The sequence below is a fragment of the Setaria viridis genome, chromosome 3 (assembly GCF_005286985.2).
Source record: "Setaria viridis chromosome 3, Setaria_viridis_v4.0, whole genome shotgun sequence".
NCBI classification, from domain to species: domain Eukaryota; kingdom Viridiplantae; phylum Streptophyta; class Magnoliopsida; order Poales; family Poaceae; genus Setaria; species Setaria viridis.
In genome coordinates, this window is record NC_048265.2 from 46,669,236 (window position 1) to 46,694,294 (window position 25,059).

Sequence of the window (25,059 nt, forward strand, 5' to 3'; positions counted from 1 at the left end):
GGCCTCATGGGCTCCCGACCGGGGTCTCCAAAGCCCACCAACGCGGACGACACCAGTGGACTGACTGTTGCGGTGGTGGCCCGCGCCTCGCAATTTTCGGAATTATTTATCGCCAGCCATCATCCCGCCTAATCAACTCTCTCACACACGCCTCCGCCATTTCTTTTAATTTTTAAACCGGGCCCGCCTCGAAATCGCAATTAAAAAAATAGAGGCAAGCAAAACCCCTGGTCCCCCCTCCTCCCCACCGCCGCGCCTCCGCGTTTCAGATCGGGAACGGGAAGGCCGCCGCTCCCGCCGGAGACTCCCCCAGCGAACCGCCGCTCCCTCCCCCTCCCTCCCCACCATTTCGAAATCAAGTTTTGGCGGCCTCCGCGCCGCGCATCCCCCGCTCGCTCGCCTCCCCTCCGCCATTCCATTCCTACGCTACTTAACCGCCTCGATCTGTTCCCCATTTCCCCCCCTCCTCCGGAATCCCGAGAGCCCCAAACCCTAGGAGCCCCCGCCGCCGACGAAGATGGCCGACAAGGAGAACGCGGCCCCCGCCGCGGCGTCGGCGGCGGCCGCGGGGCCCCGGGTCACCCGGGCCGCCGCCAAGCGCGCGGCCGAGTCCGCCGCCGGCGCCGGTGGGGCGCCCCCCGCCAAGCGGAAGCGGGTTGCGCTCGGGGAGCTCCCGGCGGTCGCCGCCAACGCCGGCGTCGTCCGCGCGCCCCCGCCGCGCCCCGTCAAGCCCGCGAGGGGCGGCGGGAAGCCCGCCGCGCGGGAGGCCCGCAGGCTCGCCGGCCCCGTCCCCGCTGCCGTGGCGGAGGCCGCCGAGGCCGAGCGGTGCGGGTCCTCCTCCCCGCCGCGCGCCGCGGGGGCCGCCGGCGACCCCGACCGCGACTCCTCCGCGTCCACCTCCCCTCCCCGCGCCGCCGCGGCCGCCGAGGCCGAACCCGACCCCGACTCCTCCGCCTCCTCCTCCCCGCCGCGCGCCGCCGTGGCGGCGCCCGCCGACCCGCAGCTCTGCGGGTCCTACGCCTCCGATATCTACACCTACCTCCGCGCCCTGGAGGTACACTCCACTCCGCTCCCGCCCAGCTCTCCCGTTCCTCGCATTTCGGCCGCCGATTCGATCCGTCGGCATTGGGTTCGTTCTGTGATCTGACGGCGTATTCCTCCCGATTTGGGGGGCTTCCGCGGATGCAGGTGGAGCCGCGGCGGCGGCCGAGATCCGACTACATCGAGGCGGTGCAGTCGGACGTCACGGCCAACATGCGGACCATCCTCGTCGACTGGCTCGTCGAGGTCGCCGAGGAGTATAAGCTCGTGGCTGACACGCTCTACCTCGCCATCTCCTACGTCGACCGCTTCCTCTCTGCCAATGCGCTCAGCCGTGACAGGCTGCAGCTCCTTGGCGTTGCCGCCATGCTCATTGCAGCGTAAGCACTACCATCCTGCATTGCGTCTTTGGCTGCTCTGCTGTCTGGAGATTGGGGATTGAGTCCTGTTGGATGCTTGTGCTTGCAGGAAGTACGAAGAGATCAGTCCGCCTCATGCAGAGGACTTCTGCTACATCACAGACAACACCTACACCAAGCAGGAGCTTGTCAAGATGGAGAGCGACATACTCAAGCTGCTCCAGTTCGAGTTGGGCAATCCTACAATCAAGACCTTCCTGAGGTTGTACACTAACTGAATGGAAAGTCCATAATTTCTGCTATTGCTTGCTTTCCATCTGAAGATATCAGCTAACGGAATATCTGACACTGGGTTTCTCCTTTGTTTCGCTGATTCCAGGCGGTTCACGAGATCTGCCCATGAAGACAAGAAGGTTACTGACCTTTCTTATTTGTCATATTCTAACTGTTTTCTCATTTTAATGTGCATTGGTGTCTGATGTTATTCTCGGCATACTTGTTGCAGCGCTCCATCTTGTTAATGGAGTTCTTGGGGAGTTACCTTGCTGAGCTGAGTCTGCTGGACTATGGCTGTCTCCGTTTCTTGCCATCAGTAGTTGCTGCTTCAGTTATGTTTGTTGCTAGGCTGACCATTGATCCAGATGTCAATCCTTGGGTAAGGAACAAGATCTTCTTGATGTCTGAAATATTACACAATGGATCTTTCTGTTTCTCAAGACTCATTGTCCTGCTTTTTTTTTTTTTGTAGAACAAGAAGTTGCAGAAGGTGACAGGCTACAAGGCCTCTGAACTCAAGGATTGCATCATAGCCATACATGACTTACAGCTCAACAGGAAGTGTTCATCATTAATGGCAATTCGAGACAAGTACAAGCAACACAAGGTGTGCACATCTTCTACAGTCTAGTAATCTTCATCCTATCAATGTTAATGTCATAATGGCAGTGGAGTCTAATTCTGCAATTGTCTGGAACAGTTCAAATTTGTATCGACGCTGCTTCCTCCTGTTGTGATCCCTGCTTCATATCTTGAAGACTTAGCTGAGTAGCTGGTCTTGGACCCACACCACTGTAAGGCTAACAATCTGAGCTCTCCTTGAGCTCTTAGGGATAGTTGAGAACTATTGCCAATGAGATGCTTCTCAGCGAAGTAGGTGCTGAAAGCTATTTATGTGTTGCTGGTTCTTTAGGAGTTGCTGCTGAGTCGCTAGTAGTGAGACCAGGCATTCTTTTGCTTTGTGAATTGTATTTTTTTGTATCATATTTTAGGATGAGTTGCCTTGGTCTGTTGCCACAAATTTGTAATGTTTGATATATTGGCTCCTTCCATCTGGATCTGATTGATTTCAGTAACAAATTCTGTTACATGTCATGTGTGTGAAATACCTACTTTTATATTCAGGGAGCAGAACTAGAAACTGGCCTAAGTAGTATGCAATAATAAGTGTGTCCATTATGCTTCAACACTAATCTTATTCTGTACAATGTGGTAATGGTATTGTTGTTGTATAAAAGACCCTATAGGTCTGCTCATTTATATTTAATCAGTCATTAACACATGTACATAAACATTTGGTCAGAGATCCTGCATGGCTATGGTTAGAATTAATGGCAGTCTGCATCTCACTGTATGGGAGATATTGGAAGGTTAAGGCTGACAAATTGCATATCAGTAGTCCTTGATAAGTTGATATGTAGACAAGATGTTGGTCTAAGATGGATCATGGATGTTTGTTTGTTTGCTGGTCTGCAGCACAACTATCTGCTTATTCAATGTCCATATTCATTGTTGTGATAATATTGTGTATGTTAGTTTGCCTAAATGGATAAATTCCCATTTTGGACAGACATCTCAAGCAGTGGGTTGGCTGGATGCCTGAAATGTGTTCCCTGTTAACTTTACAAAGTTGGCACAACTTGCTTCAGACCTGTCTGAGACCTCAGTAAAGGTGCTGCCATAGTTCCATGAGATTTCAGTGATCTTGTTCTTTCACTTATTCTGTGTGTATGAAGCTTCAAAACATGCTTGCCATTTACCCACAATAGCCAGTGTGCAGCTCTTGCAAGATACTTTGATTGGTCTTTTCAGGCAATGAGTTCAGCTTAAGCTGCTTCCTTCTATTGTCCTTGTGCTGTAAATGGCAGCCTGGATTCAGACGCCATATTTGTTCTGATAAGTTTGTGTGTATCGCTTAAACTAAAGTTGGATGGACATAAAACTGTTATACAGTTCGTTCCTAACTTTGTATTTTCCTGCTTATTTTGCAGTTTTTGCCCATAGAGTTGTCTTATATATGTGTTATATGTCCCTGAATTGTTCTGGCCTGATAATTTATACAGTTTCTGCACAGTTATTATGCTCAAATCCCTTTTTTCTCCCTTTTTTTTTGAGAGAATTGTAACAAAAACTGACAAAAACATGGAAGAAAAGTGATGAGAGTATGACTGATATATGCTGTCAGTATGAAGTGCAGAATCCATGAGTTCTTCTCGCTGGTGTCAATAGAGCTAAATACAATTTCCAGCTACAGAAATTCAGAGTACTTCATAGCAGTACCACATCAAATAAATTCTAACATACATTTGAAAACAACAATAGTATCCCCAAAATTCAGCATCACCATATGGTTTCTCCTCTGATCACATCTCCAAACCAGATTATTCAGCAGATGAACTTGGATGAACCCATGCACTGGTCAGAGCAGTTAACATCGATCATCCTACCATTCAGAGCCTGAGATTCAAGTCTATCTTACTCTGTTCTGACGCTTGCTCATGCTCTGGATGTTGTGCTCTCAGCCTGAAGCTCCCCGGCCACGCCGAGCTCGGCGCCTCCTCGCAGGCGATCGTCCCCCATGCCACGCCGTCCTCGAGGAACCTCGCCGCCGTCCTGACTGGCGCCGCCGCCTTCTGGATCGCGGACGAGGCCGGGTTGACCCTGAGGGAGTGCATGAGCGCGGCGTGCGCCTGCAGCGGCAGCCCGACGATCATCCGCTGCGCGTGGTAGGAGCGCTTGGCGGCGCTGCGCTCCCGCTTGTGCGCGTTCTGGTGCCCGCCCAGCGCCTGCGAGCTGAAGAACTTGCGCAGGCAGAAGTTGCAGGAGAACACCTTGTGCGGCGGCGGCGCGGCCGCGGCGGACGGCTTGGTGGCGCCGGTGTTAGGATCGGACCCGGGGGAGCTCGGCGGCGGCGCCGTTGCCGGCTCCGGCGACTCGCTGGCCCCCAGCGTGAGGTTCAGCCACGTCGCGCTGCCGTCGTCGTCGTGCTCGCTGGTAAGCTGCTGCTCTGGGCTTCTCTCCATGTTCACTGACGACGCCTCGTCCCCTAGCTCCATCCCCCTGTGTCTTGCAAGTGTGTTCTTGGGCTCCTGCTCTGCAAGACCGCAGCTTTGTTCTTGCTTTAGGTTGCAGCTCGTGGATGGTGCATCAGAGGCAGTTTGCAGTTTCCTTTATAAAGGAAGGACGAGGTAGGAGGACTAGCATGGAATTTTTTTGGAGGGTAATAATTGAGGCGTGTGGAAGGCCTTTGTGAGGAATCTGGAGGTAAAGAGCTTTGTCTGGAGTTAGTGGATACCTATCAAGTTGCTTATCTCCTCTTTCTCCCCTGTCTGGCCCATGCATATATACATATATACTTCTTTTCCTCCACTTGCCATGCCTTGTCGATTTTGATTCACACCATCTCACTTGTTGATGTGTGCACCCCTGCTCCCTTTTCCAAAAGAAAACGGGGGTGACAGTACAATTCATGGCAAAGTTTCTCCCATTGGCAAGAATGCCTCACGCAGGTGCCATTTGGCTACTCTGCAGGGGGTCTATGAAAGCGATTTGCCATTAACAAAGTCATGAATCTTGTTGGGGGGTTTTCTGGGGTTGGTTCTGATCAGGAATGCCAACAGTTTCGGACTCTAGAATGGTTATTAGGTTAGACCAGAACAGGCAATCCTGCAACTGCAACCTTGTCTTATGCGATACTGTTGAGCATCGTGTGATGTACACTGTTGGAACAGCATTACATAATCTTCCTCTCCTACCTTTTGAATTCCGATGACATAAAGGTTAGCTTTTTCTGGAAACTAATTGCTTGCACTAAAAGCATGATGGTTAGGTCAGAACTCACAATAATCCAGATCAACAGGCGACGACAGCAAGACTGCTGATGATTATGCAGAGATCGTGTTCTAAAACAAGCCCGCTTTCTGGATCTCTCCTATCAGTATTATAACCCTCGTGATCTGAATAAAGTGAGGGAACTTAACAACTAAAGCTGGAGCGGTGAGGGCAATAGTGTTGTTTTATTCCCGTTGTTATCCCTTTGGGATCCAATAATTGAGTAGTATATGGTATAGATGCATTGTGGCCACATGCTGTTCTTTTTCCTAACTCTCATCAGGCATCAATTTCCCTTTTGCTTTAGTGGGAGACTGTTGCTGTCACAAGTGCATTGGAAGCTGACCACCTGTACTTTTTAGGTAGTCTTTCATGGTGAGCTGAGATGGAAGCCGAGTTCTTGCCATCTTGCTCTCCTTTGTTTGCGCAAGTGCGACGACTATGACGTCGGCGCCCCCCGGATGCTTTGTTGGGACGGATAGGGCTTGCATTTGATACTGAGTCAACTTGATCAAGATAGAAAAGGAGAGGCACCTAGGGTTCCTCTTCCTCCCACATACTTAACCATATCTGCAGGGGGCAGTAGCAACATGTGTCGTTTTCGGTCAGATATGCAGATCTAGGTGCATATTTTCAAGCACAATTTCAGGGACCCAGTGGTATCTTGTTCTTTTGTTTGTCCACTCTCCTTAGCTTCTTTACTTCATCATTACTTGGCTTGAGGTGAGGTCCTTGTCTTTGCCCCTGATCATTGCTTTTTTTCTCTGGCCTGAACAGGAAACACATCGTCCGTTTGTTTACCCTGTTGCAAGTGCTGCGCTGATGTCAGTTCAGGTACCAAGTTGCCCTCAATCATGTAACTTGCAGCATGATCTTAACCCCAGATGTTGTGTTCATTTGGCTTATCTTCTAGGACACTGTAACCTGAAAGTGATAGTGATTGCTCATTGGCGAAAAACCCAATCTGTTCTGATATTCCTGTCTTCAAAGAAAGGGCAACTGCCAAAATTTCCAAACTGATTAGACATATGCTGGAAGCCAGTTCATGTGATAAATGAGTACAACTATTCCTAAAGGGAGCAAAGGAGGAGGTTTAGTCAAATCTCCTGTGCCAAAAGGCAAGCAAAACTTCTTTTTTTCTGGGAGTTCCTTTTGAAATACTGCTGTCTGCCATTACATGTGCTGGATTGCTGGCTCATCAGACATTGCAACGGTGATTGCAGCTGCATGTGGTCATATAAAAGTCTTCTCTCTCAGGATCATGTTTGGCCACAACAGCACCCCTATGATGGATGGATCCTGAAGGAGGCCTCGTACATGTCTGGAAGCGGAACAAAGGTGAGAAAGAGATGTCTTGTGGCGACGTGGTGCATGGTTAGTGCCGCCCAAGTACAGAGAGTGGTTGATATGGGTGGAAGAAAATCTGGGCTTGAATCAGGCCTACCTCCATGGCACTGACTGGATCTCGTGTCCGTATTGGCCGCCCTTCTGATACGGCGTTGACCTCAAGGTAAAGTTTGTTGAGAAGAGGTACAGGAGCTTCGGAAGACGTTGGGCAGTAATTTTCAGCAGTAGTTGCACTTACACCTGTTAAAGGGAACTGAGGCTGAGTCTTGTGTGACAAGTGTCACGAGATAGTTTTATGCCCATGCTTTTCATACGCAGATTTCTTGGCTCATCTGAACACGGGAGACTATTTGACGTATGCAGATTGCTTGGCTAATCTGAAATGTGGAGATTGCTTTCCGTTTTTCCTTTTTTGACAATAGAAACATCTTGCTTTTATAGGAAGCAAGAGATTGCTTTTCATATGCAGACCGCATGAACTGACCTTATTATTACCTTATTCAGTAAATTATGTACTATGCTGTACCAAACTGAACTTGCTGCTGCTTCCGGCAATTTCATTTGGAACTGGCAGACTGAAGTTTTTATATCTTACATGGAAAAGTAGGAAACTACTGAAATATTTACTGAATCAGAAATCAACATGGTAGTCCGGATCTACTGAATCGCTCTTGTAGTGATCTTCTATGTTACCTATCGGATTGTCTCTGAATCAGACGGCTAAACGTTAATCATCAGAATTTCATATGTCACAAGAGTAATGTTAACCATCAGATCGGTCTCTGAATGAGAAAGCACTGCTAATTTGAACCATCAGAAATTCAGAAGCATTCCTCAATAGCCCAATCTCTGAATAAGAAGGCACTGCTAGTTTCAGATCTGAAAACAGTCTCAGTGAGCACACATCATCCACTGGTATTTGGATAATTCTGTATTTTATCCTGTAGAATCTGGTTCCTTATTGCAATTGGCATTATTCAGACTGTTCGTTCCGCGAAAGGGCTGCATGATTCGTTGATGGTTCTTCAGTTTCCCACTTTCACTTCGTAAACAAATGCAGAGTGGGGACTAGAATAAGCCACAGCATTGATCATGCATTGTAGCATCTAGAAGAACCTTTCTGTAAGTTTTCTTCGTTGCCAACATAGGCAGTACAGTACTACTGATTACTGAACAGCTTAAGTTCAGCGTTACCCAATTCTCTCTATTCTTCAGAAACCTGTGTTCATTTCCTCATGTCGATGCAGAGAGCATGCCCTTGACGAACTCCCGGGGCCGGCAGACTGCTGCCAACGGCTTCGCCATCGGCATCGACAGCCCGCCACCTTCAGCCATGTCAACAACACTGCCTTCGCCGACATCCCACTCGAAGCACTGCACGAGCGCCGCAATTGTCAAGCTAACAAGACGCATTGCCAGTCCCTCCCCAGGGCAGCGCCTCCGTCCAAGCCCGAACGGCAGCATGGGCGTGGTGCTGGCGTCCAAGAACCGCTCCGGCCTGAACTCTTCGGGCTCCTCCCACAATTTGGGGTCCCGGTGGATCAACCAAGCGTTCACGAGGATCATCGTGCCACGCCGGACGTGGTACCCGCCGACGGTGCAGTCCTCCATGGCCTCGTGCGCCGGGATCACCGGCCCTACCGGGCACAGCCGGAGCGTCTCCTTAACCACGCATTGCAAGTATGGGAGGTTCGTGATGTCCGACTCCTCCACCAGCCGGGATCTGCCGACATTACCGTCTAGCTCGGCTCTCACTTTCTGCATCGCTTCCGGGCGTGTCAGCAGCAGCGCCATTGCCCACTCGGTGGTCAGCGCCGACGTGTCGGTGCCGGCACTGAGTAGTACCTGCACATACACCCACATCACCATGGAGATTGCAACCATGTTACCAATTACCATAAGCCAAGCAACATGTCGGTGCCACAAGGACGGATTAACATGAGAGATGACTCACCATGACAATGCCCTTGATGACGGTGTCAGTGTAGAACTCGGGATAGATTTCTTGCAGCGACAGGAGCTCGTCAATGGCGCTTTTCGTCTCCGTGTCCCGGGCACCGGCTTCGCGGCTTCGGCGCTTGTCGTCTACGAGGCCGGCGACGAAGGCGTCGCGTCTCGCCTGCAGACGGATCAGAGCCGCGTCGAAGCCGCGCAGGCGGTCGACCCACCGGAGCGCCGGGTAGAAGTCCCCGACGCTGTGCGCGCCGGCCAACTTGAAGCTCTCCTCGATCATCTCCTGGATCCTGCGCACGTCGCCGCCGCGCCCCGGCGCGCCAGTGAGCGCGCGCAGCATGACGTTGAGCACCAGCTCGAAGAGCCTTGGCCGGAGCGTCACCGCGGCGGCGTCCCCTCCGGCGGCGTGGCGGAGGAGGCCCCCGACGAGCGAGGCAGCCTCGGCGCTGCGGTCGGCGGTGCGCGCGGCGAGGCGGGACGCGGAGAAGAGCTCGACGGCGAGGAACCGGCGCAGGGCGCGCCAGTGGTCGCCGTGGGGCGTCCAGCTGACGGTGGTGCACCCGTACCCGAGCCGCTCCCCGGCCAGCAGCCGCGGCTTGCCCGCCAGCGCGGCGTCGCGCGCCGTGAAGCACTCCTCGGCCGCGGCGTGGTCGGACACCAGCAGCGCCCGCCGCGCGCCCAGGCGCAGGGACAGGAGCGGCGCCGATTGGCCCCCGCCCCCGCCGTGCGCGGCGGCGAGCGCGGCGAGGGAGCGGTGCAGCGGCTTGCCGAGCAGGTGGAGGTGGCCGAGCAGTGGCCGCGACGGCGGGCTCGGCGCGGCATTGCCGTGCCCCCGCCCACGCCTGGACCAGACGGCAGCGGCGAGGAGTACGGAGACTGCGACGGCCACGAGAAGCGGGACAGCGTCGCAGCTCGCCACCACGTCCATGGCTGGGGGAAGGAGAGGAGGGCGAGCAAGAAAGAGCAGAGATCTTATCTAAAAGTCGTCTCTTTCACGTCTTCTCTATCAACGTGCAAGGCCAGCTCACGCCGCAGCCTCCGATCGATGCCAAAGGCCAATATATTATCGTCGATATTCTCTACTCTATACCTATTTCTTCCGCACCCCGTGTTATCTGTATCCCTACTCTATACAACTACTCCATATTTTATTCCCCTCTCTCCTCTTTTCTCTCTCACCTTGACTCTCTCTCCTACTCGGGAACAGGGCCTGTTCGCTTCAGGTTATTCAGCCGGCTTATCAGCCACCAAACAGTATTTTCCTCTCACAACAAATCAGCTGTTTCAGTTTTTCAACCGGCTTATAAGCTGAAACGAACATGGCGCGGACCGTGCGCTCGTGCTCCTCCACTTGTAGCGCTCGTGCGGCCAGCCGGTACCGCAGCGCACCGTTTGCAGGCGCTGCAGGTCCGTTTGCCATTCAGCGGTGCGGATAGCCTAAGGCGGCACTGAACCCTGAACTCGGTTCACTGGGCGTGTGAATTTTCCACTTTGTTCTGTTGTTCTGAATTTCAGCCCCAAGGGTACAATAACATTTTCAGCCCTAACTTCACACCGTGAACTGGACTTGACAGAGAAGGGGCAACTTCAGCCTTCAGATTCAAAAAATGAGGGCAACCACGCAAACATGAGAAAACGAGGGCAAACAAGCAGAATAGTAATTATATTTCAACCTTTTCTTTGGGACTCCTCAACTTTTTTACGCGATCTTTTCATCCCTTATAGGCACTGTACCCACCTCCAAATGAGCAGCTTCCATATTTCAAGGATAATCACTCTCTGTCGAATGTTTTTGGCTGATTGGAAAATATTGAGCAGTATCAAACATCTATAACTTCTCTTATGGTATGTAGTCTTCAGATGGACAACAAATCACAAAGGCCTGCCCCCGACTATTTATTTTATTTATCTTACAATGTAAAAATGATGGGCGGTCTAGTCCGACTTACGTCTAAATTTCGTGTTGTTATCTGATGGATTTAACTTCGTACAATCATTGATGAAATATAACTAATTTTTGTCTTCTTGTTGGATGAAATATGGTTTTTGTCCACCCCGCGGCATATTTTTTTTGTAACATTATGATTTCAGTATTTACTTATGTAAATGATGTATTAATTAGTTTTTTCAAAAAAAAACCCATCGGTTTGGTGCCAAAATTGCGACGTAGGGCCCACGAGGACGATCAGAGCAAACATTCGATGTAACTCATTGCATTGATTTGAGAGAACTCGTGCCATGAGTGCATGCATATGGATCCAGAGACCAGAAACAGAGTCCAACGATGCGGTACCGTATGTGGGTGGATATGGTAATGTGTTTGGTTTCTTTTGTCACTTTTTCAGTTTTATTTAATGGTGAATCTCATGAGAAGTTTAACCCGTTTATTTATCTCTCCCTACCTATGTTGGCAGCGCAAGGGCATTCCGTGCCTGTTAAAATCACTAGGTGTTAAGTGGCTCCATGAGTTCCAATAATGCATGATATGTGGTACAATTTGACTGGAGGGGATGGGTAAATGGTTTATTATTTTGCATCTCAAACATGAAATTTATATATTTTTTTCTCAAACTGTGAGTCTGTTTTCAATTCTGTTTGAACCACCATATTATTTAGAATAAATGCAACAAAATGAGATTTGATATGTGCATGTTTTACTTATTTTTTATTTAAAAATTCAACATTTAGAATATACTACTTTAACACTTGAATGTACATGTTCAACATTTGTTATATGATGCTTCAACATTTTCTCATTGGAATTGTTGAATAGGTTATGCAAAATATTGAGTTTAATTTTTTGAATGTCAAATGCATGACAAATCTGAAATAAAATAAAGTGTAGATAATGCATCACTAATGCAAGATTAAGAAACAAAAGCAAAAAAAAAAGGTGCGACCAAAACTTGACGCGCCGAACCAGCTTTGTCCTATGCATGGGACAACGTGGTGGGGGAAAAAAGGGGGAAAATAGTTGGGGTGATGAGTGGTTGGAAAGTGTTGGAAAGGGAAGAAAATGATGTTCTAGAAAATGACTGCCATTTTCCGCTGTTTCTCTCACCGATTTTTTCCCCCCTGCCCACCCACTGTACCCGCCCGAAAAATCAGCGTCACGATTCCTTCTTTGGTGTGGCAGATCAGTCTAATTATCCAATTCTGTTTACTCTTGACCTCATCATGTTGAAGCAGAGAGCATGCTCCTGACAAACTTCCGGGTCCGACGCACTGCCGACAAAGGCGTCGCCATCGGCATCGTCAATCCAACACCTTCATCCATGTCGACGACACTACGACCTTCACCAACACCCCACTCGAAACACTGCACGAGCGCCGCCAATGTCAAGCTAACAAGACGCATAGCCAGCCCTTCGCCGGGGCACCGCCTCCGTCCAAGCCCAAACGGCAGCATTTGCACGGTGACCGCGGCCACCGTGTCGGCGTGCAAGAACCGCTCCGGCCTGAACTCCTCGGGCGCGTCCCAGAGCTTAGGATCCCGGTGGATCGCCCAAGCGTTCACAAGGATCATCGTGCCGCGCCGGACGGCGAAGCCGCCGACGGTGCAGTCCTCCATGGCCTCGTGTGCCGGGATGACCGGGGCGACAGGGCATAGTCGGAGGGTCTCCTTGACTACGCATTGTAGGTATGGGAGGTTCGTGATGTCCGACTCCTCCACTAGTCGTGCGGTGCCGACATTGGCATCTAGCTCGGCTCTCACCTTTTGCATTGCTTCTGGGTTTGTCAGCAGCAACGCCATTGCCCATTCCGTGGTCAGCGCCGACGTGTCGGTGCCGGCGGTAAGTAGTATCTGCAGATGCATCGGTATAGAGATTGCAACCATGTTACAATGGGCCGAACACCATGTTGGTGAGCAAAAACAAACTGATTGACGGGAGGGAGATCAAACTACTCACCAAGACAATGCCTTTGATGACGGTGTCAGTGTAGTAATCGGGATCGATTTCTTGCAGCGACAGGAGCTCGTCTATAATGCTTTTCTTCTCTGCGTCTCGTACGTTACCGCCGTCGCGCCGTCGCCGTTGGTCGTTGACGAGGCCGCCGACGAACGCGTCGCGTCTCGCGTGAAGACGCAACAGCGCCGCGTCGACGCCGCGCAGGCGGTCCACCCACCGCAGCGCCGGGAAGAAGTCGCCGACGCTGGGCGCGCCGCTCACCGCGAACGTCTCCTCGACGATCTCCTGGAACCTGCGCACGTCGGCGCGGCGAGCGCGGTCCCCGGTGACCGCGCACAGCATGACGTTGAGCACCAGCTCGAAGAGCCTGGGCCGGAGGGTCACCGCGGCGCCCGCGGCGGCGCCGCCGTGGAGGAGGCTCTCGACGAGCGCGGCGACCTCGGCATGGCGGTCGGCGGCGCGCGCGGCGAGGCGGGGCGCCGAGAACATCTCGACGGCGAGGAGCCGGCGGACGGCTCGCCAGTGTTCGCCGTGGGGCGCCCACACCAGCATCGTGTAATTGTAGCCGAGCAGCTCGCCGGCGAGCAGGCGCGGCCGACCCGCCAGCGCGGCGTCGCGCGCGGTGAAGCACTCCTCGGCCGCGCCGTGCGCCGACACGAGCAGCGCCCGCCGCGCGCCCAGGCGCAGGGACAGGAGCGGCGCCGTGCCACCGGCGCCGTCGCCGTGCGCGGCGGCGAGCGCGGCCAGCGAGCGGTGCAGCGGCTTGCCGAGCAGGTGGAGGTGGCCGAGCAGCGGGCGCGACGGCGGGCTCGGCGCGCCATTTCCGTGCCCGCGCCCACGGCGGGACCAGGTTGCAGTAGCGACGATCATGAAGACGGCGATGGCAAGGAGAAACAGGAGAACGTCGCTGCTCGCCACGCCCATTGCCGCTGCGTCCATGGCTGGCAACCACGCACGCTGGTCGAGGCTGGCCGTCCGAGTGTTGCGGCGTTAGCTGGGGAACAGAGATCTTATCTAGAGAGTTGCCATTCCTTTTTTTTTTTTTGGAAAAGGATCGAGAGGTTGACGACGATTCCGTGGGGGAGGAAGCGTTTGCACGCGTACGGACTCTTCCAAGAGTCCAAGACGCCATTAGCTAGGCTGCAGCTTCGATGCGAACGGGTAGCTGCGGTGGCTGATGCCGGGCCATTTCTTCATATCGTTGACATTGAGCTCTGGTTTTCTTACACGTGCAGTTGATCTATTGATGGATCAGTTGATTTGCGAACACTGCTGAGATCGATCGACTGCTTTTTTTGCTCCATTGCGCCAAGCTGGCTGACTTTTCTTTCCTCTAGAGGATCTAAGGATTGCGACAGCTAGAAGATGCGACCAGTGATCGTTAGTTCAATGATGGGCCAGGAGCCAAGGATGGGCTGGGCACAGGAACGTGGATCACAGCTGTTTTTGTCCTTCTAATATTTTCTATTAATTAATATGACAAAAATAGGTGCTTCTTTTGAAAATTTTCAAAAATAGGCCACCTCTCATATGGTGATCTATATTTATTGCCACATGGAAATGCATTTTATATATCTTTGCTCATTGAAAAGGCGACATGCCATCCGTGTCGGGTGATATTTAAATGGAAAAAGCTACTGCGTGCGGGATCGCGCCAGCGCATGAATGTGCAACTTGCGCACGACTTGCTGCGGCCTATGGGCTGCTACAGCCCATGCTTTTTTCTTTTTGTTTCACTTTAAAAAATACGATAACTTTCTAATGGAGTGTCCATTTTCAATTCCGTTTTCACCACTGCATTTCTTGTGATGAGATCTACAAAACAGACCTATGATGCATATATTTTGGAGTACTTTTTTATGTACTAGCAATTTATATTGAATGTAGTGTAGTTATTTATTTATGTATCTAAAAAGTTATCTCTTAGTTTGTACATTAAGGTTTACACATAAGTTGGTGCTCAATTTGTATATAAGTAACTACTATGCACTAGTATAAGTTGACAACCACCTAAAACAATTTCAAATATAGTGAATATGGATCTTGTTTCGTAGATCTAGTTGCAAGAAATATAATGGTGTAAATGGATTTGAAAACAGATGCTTAATGAGAAAGTAATTATCAGTTAAAGAAAATGCATCTACTTTTTCATCGATGACATCATCACTAGTATCATCTTGAAAGCGACATCTACACATGTTATGTCCTCCTACTATATGTTAGCACATGATTTGTCTATATGGGTGAGAAAATGTTATCCTCCTTCTCATGCATGCAACTTTCCTTTTGCTGCACTTTTAATTTCTCGACATCACAGGATAGGGTCGCGCACTCTCTGAACGCATGGTGGGTCGCATGTTATCCTGATCCTATTTAAATATCTCCTTTCCAATAGATATTTCTTTAATATTACCTAACTATCGGGTGATATTTTTCCTTCACTACGTTGTATACCTTCAAAGAATGAGCTGACATGAATGTTAAATTTATATGAACTTTTGTGGTTGATCACTTTTTTGTAGTGTTGGTCTTGCGGTTGAATTTTCACAAAACAATGATAATTGAAAAGAAAAAACAAAACTACTTGGGCTTGGAGCTTCAACATAGTGAGGCCAAACTTCTCAACCGTTATAGTTTCATATTTAAGATGGACCGAAGTAAGGGAGGCCAATAAGAAAGGTTGTTGAGCAAGATAACTATTACCCAACTGATTTGCGCTTATAGCATGCTATGTGTGTATGCATGTACATGCCATAGAAGATTTAGTTGACAATCAAACATATGCAACAAAGTATGATCAATCATAATTAAATAACTATTACAAGTTTTGAATTGGTCAAGTATAGTGTCTACAAATATTTGTAGATCATATATTAACAGATGTATTGATAATCCAAATTTAAAACAAAAACTATACTAACTAAAAGTTTGCAAGTTTGATTAGTGTGAGTAAATTAAACTATAGTGATTGTAATAAAATATTAATATAAAAACGGATGTTCGAGTAAAATTGGCACTAGCACATCCACCCTTGAGTGACAGATGAAAGTGAGTCCGTATTTACTTCAAGCTAGTCGAAGACCCCACCATCGTATGTGATCTCATTTATTTCACAACGCAAAAGCAAAGAGCACTAGTCTTGTTACTGTAACAAACAAAATATCTAGCACAGTAGAAGCCATCTGATTAAACTTGAATAGGACAAACAAATCAAATGATAATTAATGGAAAATCTATTCAGGTGTTTTGAAGCCCACGATACTCAATTTGTGTGATGTTGAATTATTTCGAGCTGCTCATTATATGCACTCTGATATGTACTAGGCACGCCGCTTTTGTATTTTGTTTCACTGACATCTGTGTCCCACTTGTGATTATGTGTCTATTTAGATTTTGAGAAATGCACCTAGTTTTTGCTCCTCCTAACTCATCTTCGTGAAGCCTTTGTTCATTTCCACTTTGTTCCGCTGAGCTTCTCACGTGAGCTTCTTCTCTAGGTTTTCGTTGTTTTTGTTGTCCATCCTTAATTTCGCTCTACTCATGTCTTGTGGATCAGATCATATAATAGATTTCAGAGTTTGTAGCATAACGGGAATTCATATAGTGTTATTATTGGGATTTTTTTTTGATTTCCATCTCAAATTTTGAATAACATGGATCTATTTAAATTTAATTTTAATCGACTCATAGATTGATGAGTGAGCAATTGTTTTTGATGGCTTGATTTGTACTTATTCTTGTTTGAATTGGAAGTTTAGGTCGATTCACTTGCTGCATGTGTAGATCTGCTTGGCATATTCTTCGGTTTTGCTTATTTTGTTCGCTTCTAACCATTTCATGGTTACATGGTAATAAGCTTGATTGCTCTTTTGTATATTATCCTAATTTTTTAAATGTGAGATTTAATTTTGTGCATCAATTTATAACTCCTCCCAACCGCTGAACTCAGTCCCTTCTCGCCTTCTCAAATGCGTCCCACCTGAACTCGTGAGATAGCAAAGCTATGTTTCTTCGATCGAAATATAGTGTTCACCGATGAATATTGCCTCTAAATACATGTTGTCTAGTGGCTAGATGCTAGTTTAATTTTTTTTGAATGATATGGGACTAAAGTTCTCACGTAACCAACGCATTAGTAGGAGAAAATACCTTGTTCTCATCATAGAAAGGTACTCCATTTTTGTTATTTCTTATAACTCAGATTAATGCTTTACTATTAGGTCTTATCATGGACTGATGATTACAAGATTAGGTAACAGATACAAGGAGATACCTCATCTGTACCGTCTCATGTGTGCCGGTCTGAAGTGCCCTGATACTAATGTTCCATCCGTGCTGGCCCGGTAGTCGATGTGGTCAACACCACCACGGATTCAAAATATTTATGCCTGTGGTCATTTTGGCCCGACATGGATAGTTTCTGTACCGCCGTCGTCACATGTAAACTTGTTACTCGTATCGGCTTTAGATGCCACCGACATGAGTTAATCCTTTCACACAAAGAGATGTGAAGCACAAACACATGTTATTGTTGGGAAGACATGTGTTAACGCTCATTAATGAAATATTTTTACCCATGTTTATCTTTAATAATGCTATGAAATCAATATTATTATTATTGATCATGTTCAATAATAACGGCTATTTTGAAGGATGTTCTATTTTTGCATGAAATTGGACTATTTTAGAGCATAAATGGATGAGGTCCAAGATCAATAATTCACATGATGAAGACGACGGTCAGAGGACTCAAAAAGGGCCTAGGACGATTGACCCAATGGGGCTCAAGCCGATCGGCCTAGGGCCTCCTAGTGCCCATTCAGATTAGATTCCATGAACCTTCCTCCAAGATAACCTAAGGGCTAAGTTTGTAAAAAAAAGGCAAGATGGTCTCGGGATCAAGATGAAGCGAGCAGAAGATTTGGAAGGTTATCAAGAACCATTCTTATTCCAAGGATATCGATGAGTTAGGTCCACACACTAGTGAAAAGAAGACTCCAAAAAATTAGAAGAGACTTGTGGATGAAGGGAGGTGCAAGAGGCCAAACGGAATGGCCCAGCCGATCGGCATGGGCCATTACTCGCCCCCTCAACTTCCTATTTCAACCGCGACCTCCCCAAGGTATAAATACCCTCATTCTCCATCTACACGGGGCATCTATTCATCAACGTGCAACAAAGAAGCATAGGAGCCTGAGGGACACCCTTCTTGCAGAGCCAAGGGTCGTGGAATTGTCTAGAGGATTAGCTTAGGCTAAGCCCTAGCCGACGTGGTAAACCTGTGAGGAAGAACCACATTGGAATTCTGGAGCTAGGATCAATAGATCAAGGTAGGATCCCTGTGGTGGTCTGGTGATGTACAATCATTCATGGTGAACTAATAGATGTGTTCTAATTCTTTAGCGATCCATATGCCTTCTTTGATGATTTCATGCTTTCTCGATTGTGCTTATTTCAATCTATAATCGATAATAGATTGCTTAGGATGCTCTTGTAGTCATAGAGACTAGATTTGCATGCCTAATCTATCGAGTAGTATGATGTGTACCTTATGTTCATACTCTTAGATTTCTGATATATATATGCTGAATGGTACGATTATGACAGGGTTTGTTACCTAGTAGGGTAAGGGTCTTCGAGAGTCACACCGCGTGTGGTGATTTAAAGAAGTTTTGGATTCTCGGTGATTTAAAGAAGTTTTGGATGAGAATCGTGTCTTGCTTTGCTATATTGATTGCTAATTACAACTTATATATACATAGTTTAGGTTGCATTAGATTATTGGTTATCTCTTACTCACGTCTGTTATCTATCTATATCCATACTCATGGCTAGATTAGATCTCAATCTCTTGAACCTGAATCATGTTGCTCGATGCTTAGTTGAAATAGATCTTATTTATAAGTTCTACGGATTGATAAACCTTGAAGAAATACTCTAAGGGAAGAGCTACAACTGATCGTGTGCGTGCGTTTCAAGCTGATGCGCTAACTGCCACCAACAACGCGCAATCATGAGAATCCCAAGCGTGCATGGCTAATTAACTCCGTGCACATCGGGGGAGTTGAAACACAAGTATCCCCGATGTGCACAAAGTTGAAACACAAGTATACAAAATGCGGCATATATATTGAACAACAACAGACGTGAGAGCATGCAGATTGTCGAGAGCGCAGAGCCAATAGCAAAGACGAGAGTAGATGTGAGAGCAGGAGAGACTAGAGGCGAGACCATTGCAGACTAGAGGTTAGAGCAGATCGATTGATGGTGCGACCGGTTGGTCCTGAAGTAACTTGGCGTCTTCAACGACAACTAAATAACCAATAGGTAATGCTCATGGCGAATATTTGCATTGTATATGATGGCGGTAACCAAGAGCATTGTATATGACGGTGGTGTACCTGCTCCAAGCCAGCGATGACTTTGCCGTCTGCCAGCCTCGTTTTCGCCGGCCAGCGATGACATTGTATATGACGGCGGTAACCAGGAGTTTGAATGGAGCAGAATAAATTAGAACAGAGTCAGGACATAGTGGTTGTGCTGAGTTCATGCAATGAAAACATATATTGGAGTACTATCGGCCTACCTATGGATATATGATTGCACAGCACCTCATGCTACCTCAATTTTCAAATGTATGAAGTTTGTAACATTGACAGTTGATTTGAGTAAACGCTATCTCATTAGACTTGTTGTGAAATGTACTATCATAATATAGTAATTTATTATCGTGTTTATATAAGAAATTATGATTAATTAGAAAGTTACATAGTACTTAAGACCGTGTTAATGTCTAGAACAGCATGCATTTACAATTAAATGGAGTACTTACTGTTCTAGTAATTGACAACAGCTAGTGCGATCATATGAACTGTCCAAACGGCAAAAGCTCATGCCAGTAAAGTACTATACTACCGCTTCTAAACTTTCCGAAAAAACAAGGTCCGTTTCAAACTTTTCTGGTCAAAAAGAAGCCTCGGTTTCAATCTTTCATTCCAGTTTTCTTTTGAGACCAAATCAGTTTCGAATTTCATGCGAACGACACGGACTACCCAGTGCGGTACTCATGGGCACACGTGCTGCATTTCGCGCTGATGACGTCCATGCATCCGTCCATGTTGACTCACCAGGCACACGGAGCGGATAACCACGTCGTCGAGCGGCTCTGGCGACCGCTCCTCCTGCTGCTGCCGGAGCAGGTCACCAAGCACCGTCCTTGCAGTCTCCTTGCCGTCGTCGGCGCCGCCGCGGGGGTGACGCCGCCTGTAGTGGTCGAGGATGCTCTGGCCGAACTCTCGGCGTGCCTTGGCGAGCCCGGCGAGCCTCCTCCTCGTCCTCCCGAAGTCAAGCAGTCGGAGCAGCGGCAGCGAGTCGTGCCAGTTCGCCGCCCCCGCAGCCGCCAGCCCCGCCTCCGTCATCGCCTTGAACCGGAGCACCTGCTCCTCCAGCATGCGCTGCCCGGCGACCCCACGAACTGGTACGCCGTCGCCCTCACGGCGACCTCGCCGGGCCCGGCGCGCCGGAGCCTGGCCGCCATGGCGCGCGCCCCAGCGTCGCGCGTGGCGGCGAGGCGGTGCGCGCAGAGCGCGTGCACGGTGGCGAGCCGGCGGAGCTGGCGCCAGAGCGGGCCGTAGTCGCACATGGCGATGGCGGGGCAGTTCTGGGTGAGCAGTCGCCGCGACACGAGACCCAGGCGGTTCGCCAGAGCGACGTCGTGGGCGGTGAAGCGCTCGCCGGCGACGGCCGGGGAGGTGACGAGGAGGACCGGCTTGGAGCCGAGCCGAGCCGGAGGTGGAGGAGGCCGGTGCCGACACCGCCATACACTACAAGGGAATGGACCCCTTAGTACTGGGTTCAAAATTGGGACCCCCGGAGGCCCTTTAGTACCGGGTGGACTTCCCATCCAGTACTAAAGCTATCCCTGTGCGCTCCCACATGCATCCCTTCCTATCTCTCTCTCTCCCCCCTCTCTCAGCAGAGGACAGCAGTGCTCGCTCCTTCTTCCTCTCCTTCTCTCCTCTCTTAGCGCGGGCGGCGGGAGCGGCGGGGCGGAGATGGGTGGACGCAGCGGGGCACAGGCGAAGGTCGGTAGGGCCGAGCAGGCGGTGAGGCGGAGGTGGGGCGGAGGCGCAGGCGGAAGTGAAGGGCGGAATGGAGGGCGGCGGGCAGGCGGAGGGGCGGCGGAGGTGGAGGGTGGGGCTGGGCGAGCGGTGGGTGGGCGAGGGGTAGCAGAGGCGGAGGGCGGGGGCAGAGGTGGCGGGGCTGGGTGGTGGGCGGGCGGAGGCGGGGGGAGGGTGGGGCTGGGCCGGCGGAGCCTGGCGGCGGGGGATGGGACGGAGTCGGGGGGTGCGGGCAATGATTTTTTTTAATTTTTAAATACCCTTTAGTACCGGTTATCTCAACCGCACTAAAGGCGGCTTTAGTACTGAATTCTTTGCGGAACTGATATCAAAGAGGGTTCCTAACCGGTACTAATTAATGGCGTTTTCCTTAGTAGTGGTAGCAGGTGGCTAGCGCGGCGAGGCAGCGGTGCAGCAGCTTCTTGAGGAGGTGGAGGTGGAGGTGGCCTAAGACGGGGAGCGCCGGCAGGTTAGGGATGCGCCGGCCGTGGCTATTAGTGGGCTCGCGAGGTGAAGCCGCTGAGAGCAGGTGGACGAGTAGCCATGTGAAGGGTAGAAGAAGAGAGGCTAAGAGCAAGGGCTGTGAGACTGAGATCTCCATGGTGATTATCAGGTGTACGTTCTGGTGATGCATGGAATTCTTGGCAGCCTATTTGGTCTTTATGCAGGACACCATTGACATGGCGTAATTCCAACTAATAATGATGGCGGGAATTTATAATATTATATTGATAGTTACCATCAGGTAGGGGAAAAGGAACCTTGGGTGATGGTTAACCATCAGGGGAAGAATTTTTAATAATATGCATGGTAATACTCTTAAAGAAATTTTTGGAGTATATAAAGTATGTTCACCAGGCCAAGAATTTGATGAAATTACACATCCAATCTGACAATTAGACGCATGTGACTTATGAAAACATGCACATGAAATGATCTTGGAGAAGAACAGAACTACTCTAGTTTATTCCTAGAGAGTCCTGAGCAGCGTCTCCATCTCCGCACGTGGTTGGCACAAAGCAACAAGAGGCACAGCCATGGGCATGGTAAGACCAGACCCCTCACTCAAGTCCACCTCCTCTCCAACACAACTCCACTCAAAGCATTGTAGCATTACCCCCAGTGCCATCCCAACCGTCCTCAATGCGAGACCCTCGCCTGGGCACTTTCGCCGCCCCAACCCAAACGGCATCATGAACCTACCACCATCTCCATCCACTTCATCCGCATCCATGAACCTCTCCGGCATGAACTTCTCCGGGTCCTCCCACATCGTAGGATCCCTCTGCATGGAGTACACGTCGACTAGCACCATTGCCCCACGCGCGACGGTGTGGCCAGCGATCACACAGTCGCGTGACGCTTCGTGAGGAACATGGTTTGGGGTCAGTGGTTTCAACCGGAGGGTCTCGAGGATGATGCATCGCAGGTAGGGGAGTCTGGCGAGGTCGGATTCGTTCGTCAGTTGGGATGTGCCAACGACGGAGTGGATCTCGGTGGTTGCCTTCTTGAGCACACCCAGGTTGCTGAGCAGAAGAGCCATTGCCCACTCAACTGTGCTGGAGGACGTGTCGGTCCCTGCTTGTAGCAAGCTCTGTGCATGAACATATACATGTCGCAAAAATATCATTATTTGACAAATCAAATTAAACATCTGCAACAGCAAAAAATAGTGATCAGGGTGGTTAGTTGTACTGAACTCTTGTGATTTTAAATCAGGTGTTGGAGTATGATTGACACTAGCACATGGCTTAACAAATAGCTAGTGCAAACATATGAACTGTCCATATATTGCCAAAAGTTCATACGTACTAGCAAAGTACCAAAACCACCCAAGTCAGTTTTAAACTTAGCAGCACAAGCACTTAATAAACTTTGAATTATTGTCAATTTATCACTAATATAATGATCGTCAGCTAGCTAATGGAAGTAAGCCAGCGCGGGACCACATCGGCCACATTTCCCGGCTAAGATATCCATGCGTGCATGTTCCGGCAGTACCGTCCGATCTTGCATCCACGGCCAGAACGACGCTTGCAGGTTGGTGTGCGTACGAGCTACAGCGAGTTGACTCACCAGGCAGACGCTACGGATGACCACGTCGTCGAGCGGCTCCCGCGACCCCTCTTGCTGCTGCCTGAGCAGGTCGCCGATCACCGTCCTCGGTGTCTCCAGCTCGGAGGCGAAACGAGGGTGGCGCCGCCGGTAGTCGTCGATGAGGCTCTGGCCGAACCTGTGTCGCGCCTTGGCGATCGCGGCGAGCCTCTTCGCCGTCCTCCCGAAGTCCAGAAGCCTCAGCGCCGGCAGGAAGTCGTGCCGGTTCGCCGCCCCCGCCGCCGCGAACGCCGCCTCCGTCATCTCCTTGAACCGCCGCACCTGCTCCTCCGTCATGTGCTCGCCGGCGACCACGTCCATGATGACGTCGACCACGAACTCGTACGCCGCCGCCTTCACGGGGACGGGGACCGCCGCCACCCCGGCCCCGGCGGCGCGCCGCCAGAGACTCGCCGCCATGGCGCGTGCCCCGGCGTCGCGCACGGCGGCGGTGGCGGCGAGGCGGTGCGCGCACAGCGCGTGCACGGTGGCGAGGCGCCGGAGCTGGCGCCACAGCGGGCCGTAGTTGCACATGGCGATGGCGGGGCAGTCCTCGGTGAGCAGTCGCCGCGACGCGAGCCCCGGGCGGTCCGCGAGCGCGACGTCGTGCGCGGTGAAGCACTCGCCGGCGACGGCCGGGGAGGTGACGAGGACGACCGGCTTGGAGCCGAACTTTAGTAGGAGGAGGCCGGCGCCGGCGTCGTCCCCGCCGTAGCGCTTGGCGAGGGCGGCGAGCGAGTGATGGAGCGGCTTCTTCAGCAGGTGGAGGTGGCCGACGACGGGGAGCGCCGGCGGGCTAGGGATACTACGCCGGCCTTGGCCGCCGGCGTTGTTCTTGCGGTGTGAGGCCGAGAGCAAGCGCGAGAGTAGCCATGTGAGGAGCGGAAGAAGAGATGCCAAGAGGAAGGGTTTTGAGATCATCTCCATAGTTTTGGTCAGGTGCATGCTCTGATGCTCGGAGACTCGGAGTTCACTGATCACAGCCCTCCTGGTGTATTTGTAGATGAACATTGACTTTATGAGATGGGATCTATCATCTATGTGTACCCAAATAACTAATTAATGTTTTGGATTTACTATATAATTATATACCAGTGGTGGTTACGCATTCGGAGATACGTCGAGATACAGGTAGATTATAAATACACATTTTATAATAAAAGTTGTTTGCTTATATTTTGTCAAGCTAGTCAACTTCATTCGGTCAATGTAGAAAGTAAAACTGACTTTGGTGTGCCTGAATAACTCTAGCACACATCTATTAAAATATTCGTCGCTGTTGATTTTTCGTGCAATGTTTGACCATTCATCTTATTCAAAAATTTATTGTAAATATATAGAAAGATAAGTCATATTTAAATACTTATGATGGTAATGTAAACCACAAACAAAAATGATACTTACATAACTTTTTAAATAAGACGAATGGTCAAACGTCGTGATAAAAAGTCAATAGCGATAAATATTTTGATACGAATGTAGTACATATTGAGAGGGTTAAGAGGGTAGAACATTTCGTTCTGAGACAAGTGTATAACATAACGTGTGTAAAACTTTATAGTTTTACTAAATTATTTTCTCATTCCAAGATAAATGAATATCAAAATTGTCGATTCCATCTCTTCTCCAAATTCACCCTCTACCTTAAAACTTCCTGCTCTGGCACTGGAAAGTGGATCAATACCTACGAGCGTTTTAGCCCTTCTGGTGGATGACAATTCACATCACACGTGAACGAAGATGCAGCACTACTGTTGATTGTGGGTTAAAGGCAATTTCAACGCAGATCGGCGACTACTCCTAAACGTGCATCATGGACAACAAAGCGCTGGATGCAGATCTCACATTTAGTGGCAATAAAAATGTGTGACAGAGGGTGGAAAAGAAGAGAAGACTCAAGACAACAGGTAGGTCTCAGGTCTCCCAGGCCCGACTAGCTCTTTCCCATTTGGTAAGGTGAGTGACGGGAGCGGCTCGCGATGTTTCTCGGGTTTAGAAGATCGCCGGGAAGAAACATGCAGGCTAACAAGCACATATAATTTAGAATTATTTACTTTTAAATATTTCTATACGATGAACATGAAGATAATTTGATTAAAATTTAGGTGCTTACTTTAGATTAATTTC

The 25,059-nt window shown here is 49.6% G+C and overlaps 4 protein-coding genes and 1 pseudogene across 5 annotated transcripts; 1 reads left to right on the top strand and 4 right to left on the bottom strand.

Annotated features, from left to right (window-relative positions):
• The first annotated feature begins 268 nt into the window (after positions 1 to 268).
• LOC117848162 (cyclin-A3-2) lies at positions 269 to 3,640 on the top strand. Of its 2 annotated transcripts, XM_034729494.2 has the most exons (8): positions 269 to 1,054; positions 1,189 to 1,421; positions 1,510 to 1,662; positions 1,780 to 1,813; positions 1,906 to 2,055; positions 2,149 to 2,283; positions 2,377 to 2,470; positions 3,247 to 3,640. In XM_034729494.2, the coding sequence occupies exons 1-7, from the start codon at positions 518 to 520 to the stop codon at positions 2,446 to 2,448; spliced, it is 1,314 nt and encodes a 437-aa protein (XP_034585385.1). In that variant the 5' UTR covers positions 269 to 517; the 3' UTR covers positions 2,449 to 2,470; positions 3,247 to 3,640. The 2 variants fall into 2 exon arrangements, with proteins under 2 accessions (XP_034585385.1, XP_072149002.1); XM_072292901.1 differs by lacking the exon at positions 3,247 to 3,640 and having other exon boundaries at positions 270 to 1,054; positions 2,377 to 2,771.
• Positions 3,641 to 3,863: 223 nt separating this feature from the next.
• Positions 3,864 to 9,957, bottom strand: LOC117848163 (cytochrome P450 81Q32). The gene is made up of 3 exons (XM_034729495.2): positions 8,809 to 9,957; positions 8,264 to 8,699; positions 3,864 to 4,722 (listed from the first exon to the last, which is right to left on the bottom strand). The coding sequence occupies exons 1-3, from the start codon at positions 9,733 to 9,735 to the stop codon at positions 4,127 to 4,129; spliced, it is 1,959 nt and encodes a 652-aa protein (XP_034585386.1). The 5' UTR covers positions 9,736 to 9,957; the 3' UTR covers positions 3,864 to 4,126.
• A 1,219-nt stretch (positions 9,958 to 11,176) lies between these two features.
• Positions 11,177 to 13,788, bottom strand: LOC140222400 (cytochrome P450 81Q32-like). The gene is made up of 2 exons (XM_072292900.1): positions 12,719 to 13,788; positions 11,177 to 12,612 (listed from the first exon to the last, which is right to left on the bottom strand). The coding sequence occupies exons 1-2, from the start codon at positions 13,655 to 13,657 to the stop codon at positions 11,983 to 11,985; spliced, it is 1,569 nt and encodes a 522-aa protein (XP_072149001.1). The 5' UTR covers positions 13,658 to 13,788; the 3' UTR covers positions 11,177 to 11,982.
• Positions 13,789 to 19,673: 5,885 nt separating this feature from the next.
• On the bottom strand, positions 19,674 to 21,544 carry LOC117849356 (cytochrome P450 81Q32-like; annotated as a pseudogene).
• A 113-nt stretch (positions 21,545 to 21,657) lies between these two features.
• On the bottom strand, positions 21,658 to 23,938 carry LOC117848161 (cytochrome P450 81Q32). Its single transcript, XM_034729493.2, has 2 exons — positions 22,915 to 23,938; positions 21,658 to 22,432 (listed from the first exon to the last, which is right to left on the bottom strand). The coding sequence occupies exons 1-2, from the start codon at positions 23,875 to 23,877 to the stop codon at positions 21,809 to 21,811; spliced, it is 1,587 nt and encodes a 528-aa protein (XP_034585384.1). The 5' UTR covers positions 23,878 to 23,938; the 3' UTR covers positions 21,658 to 21,808.
• Between the last annotated feature and the right edge of the window lie 1,121 nt (positions 23,939 to 25,059).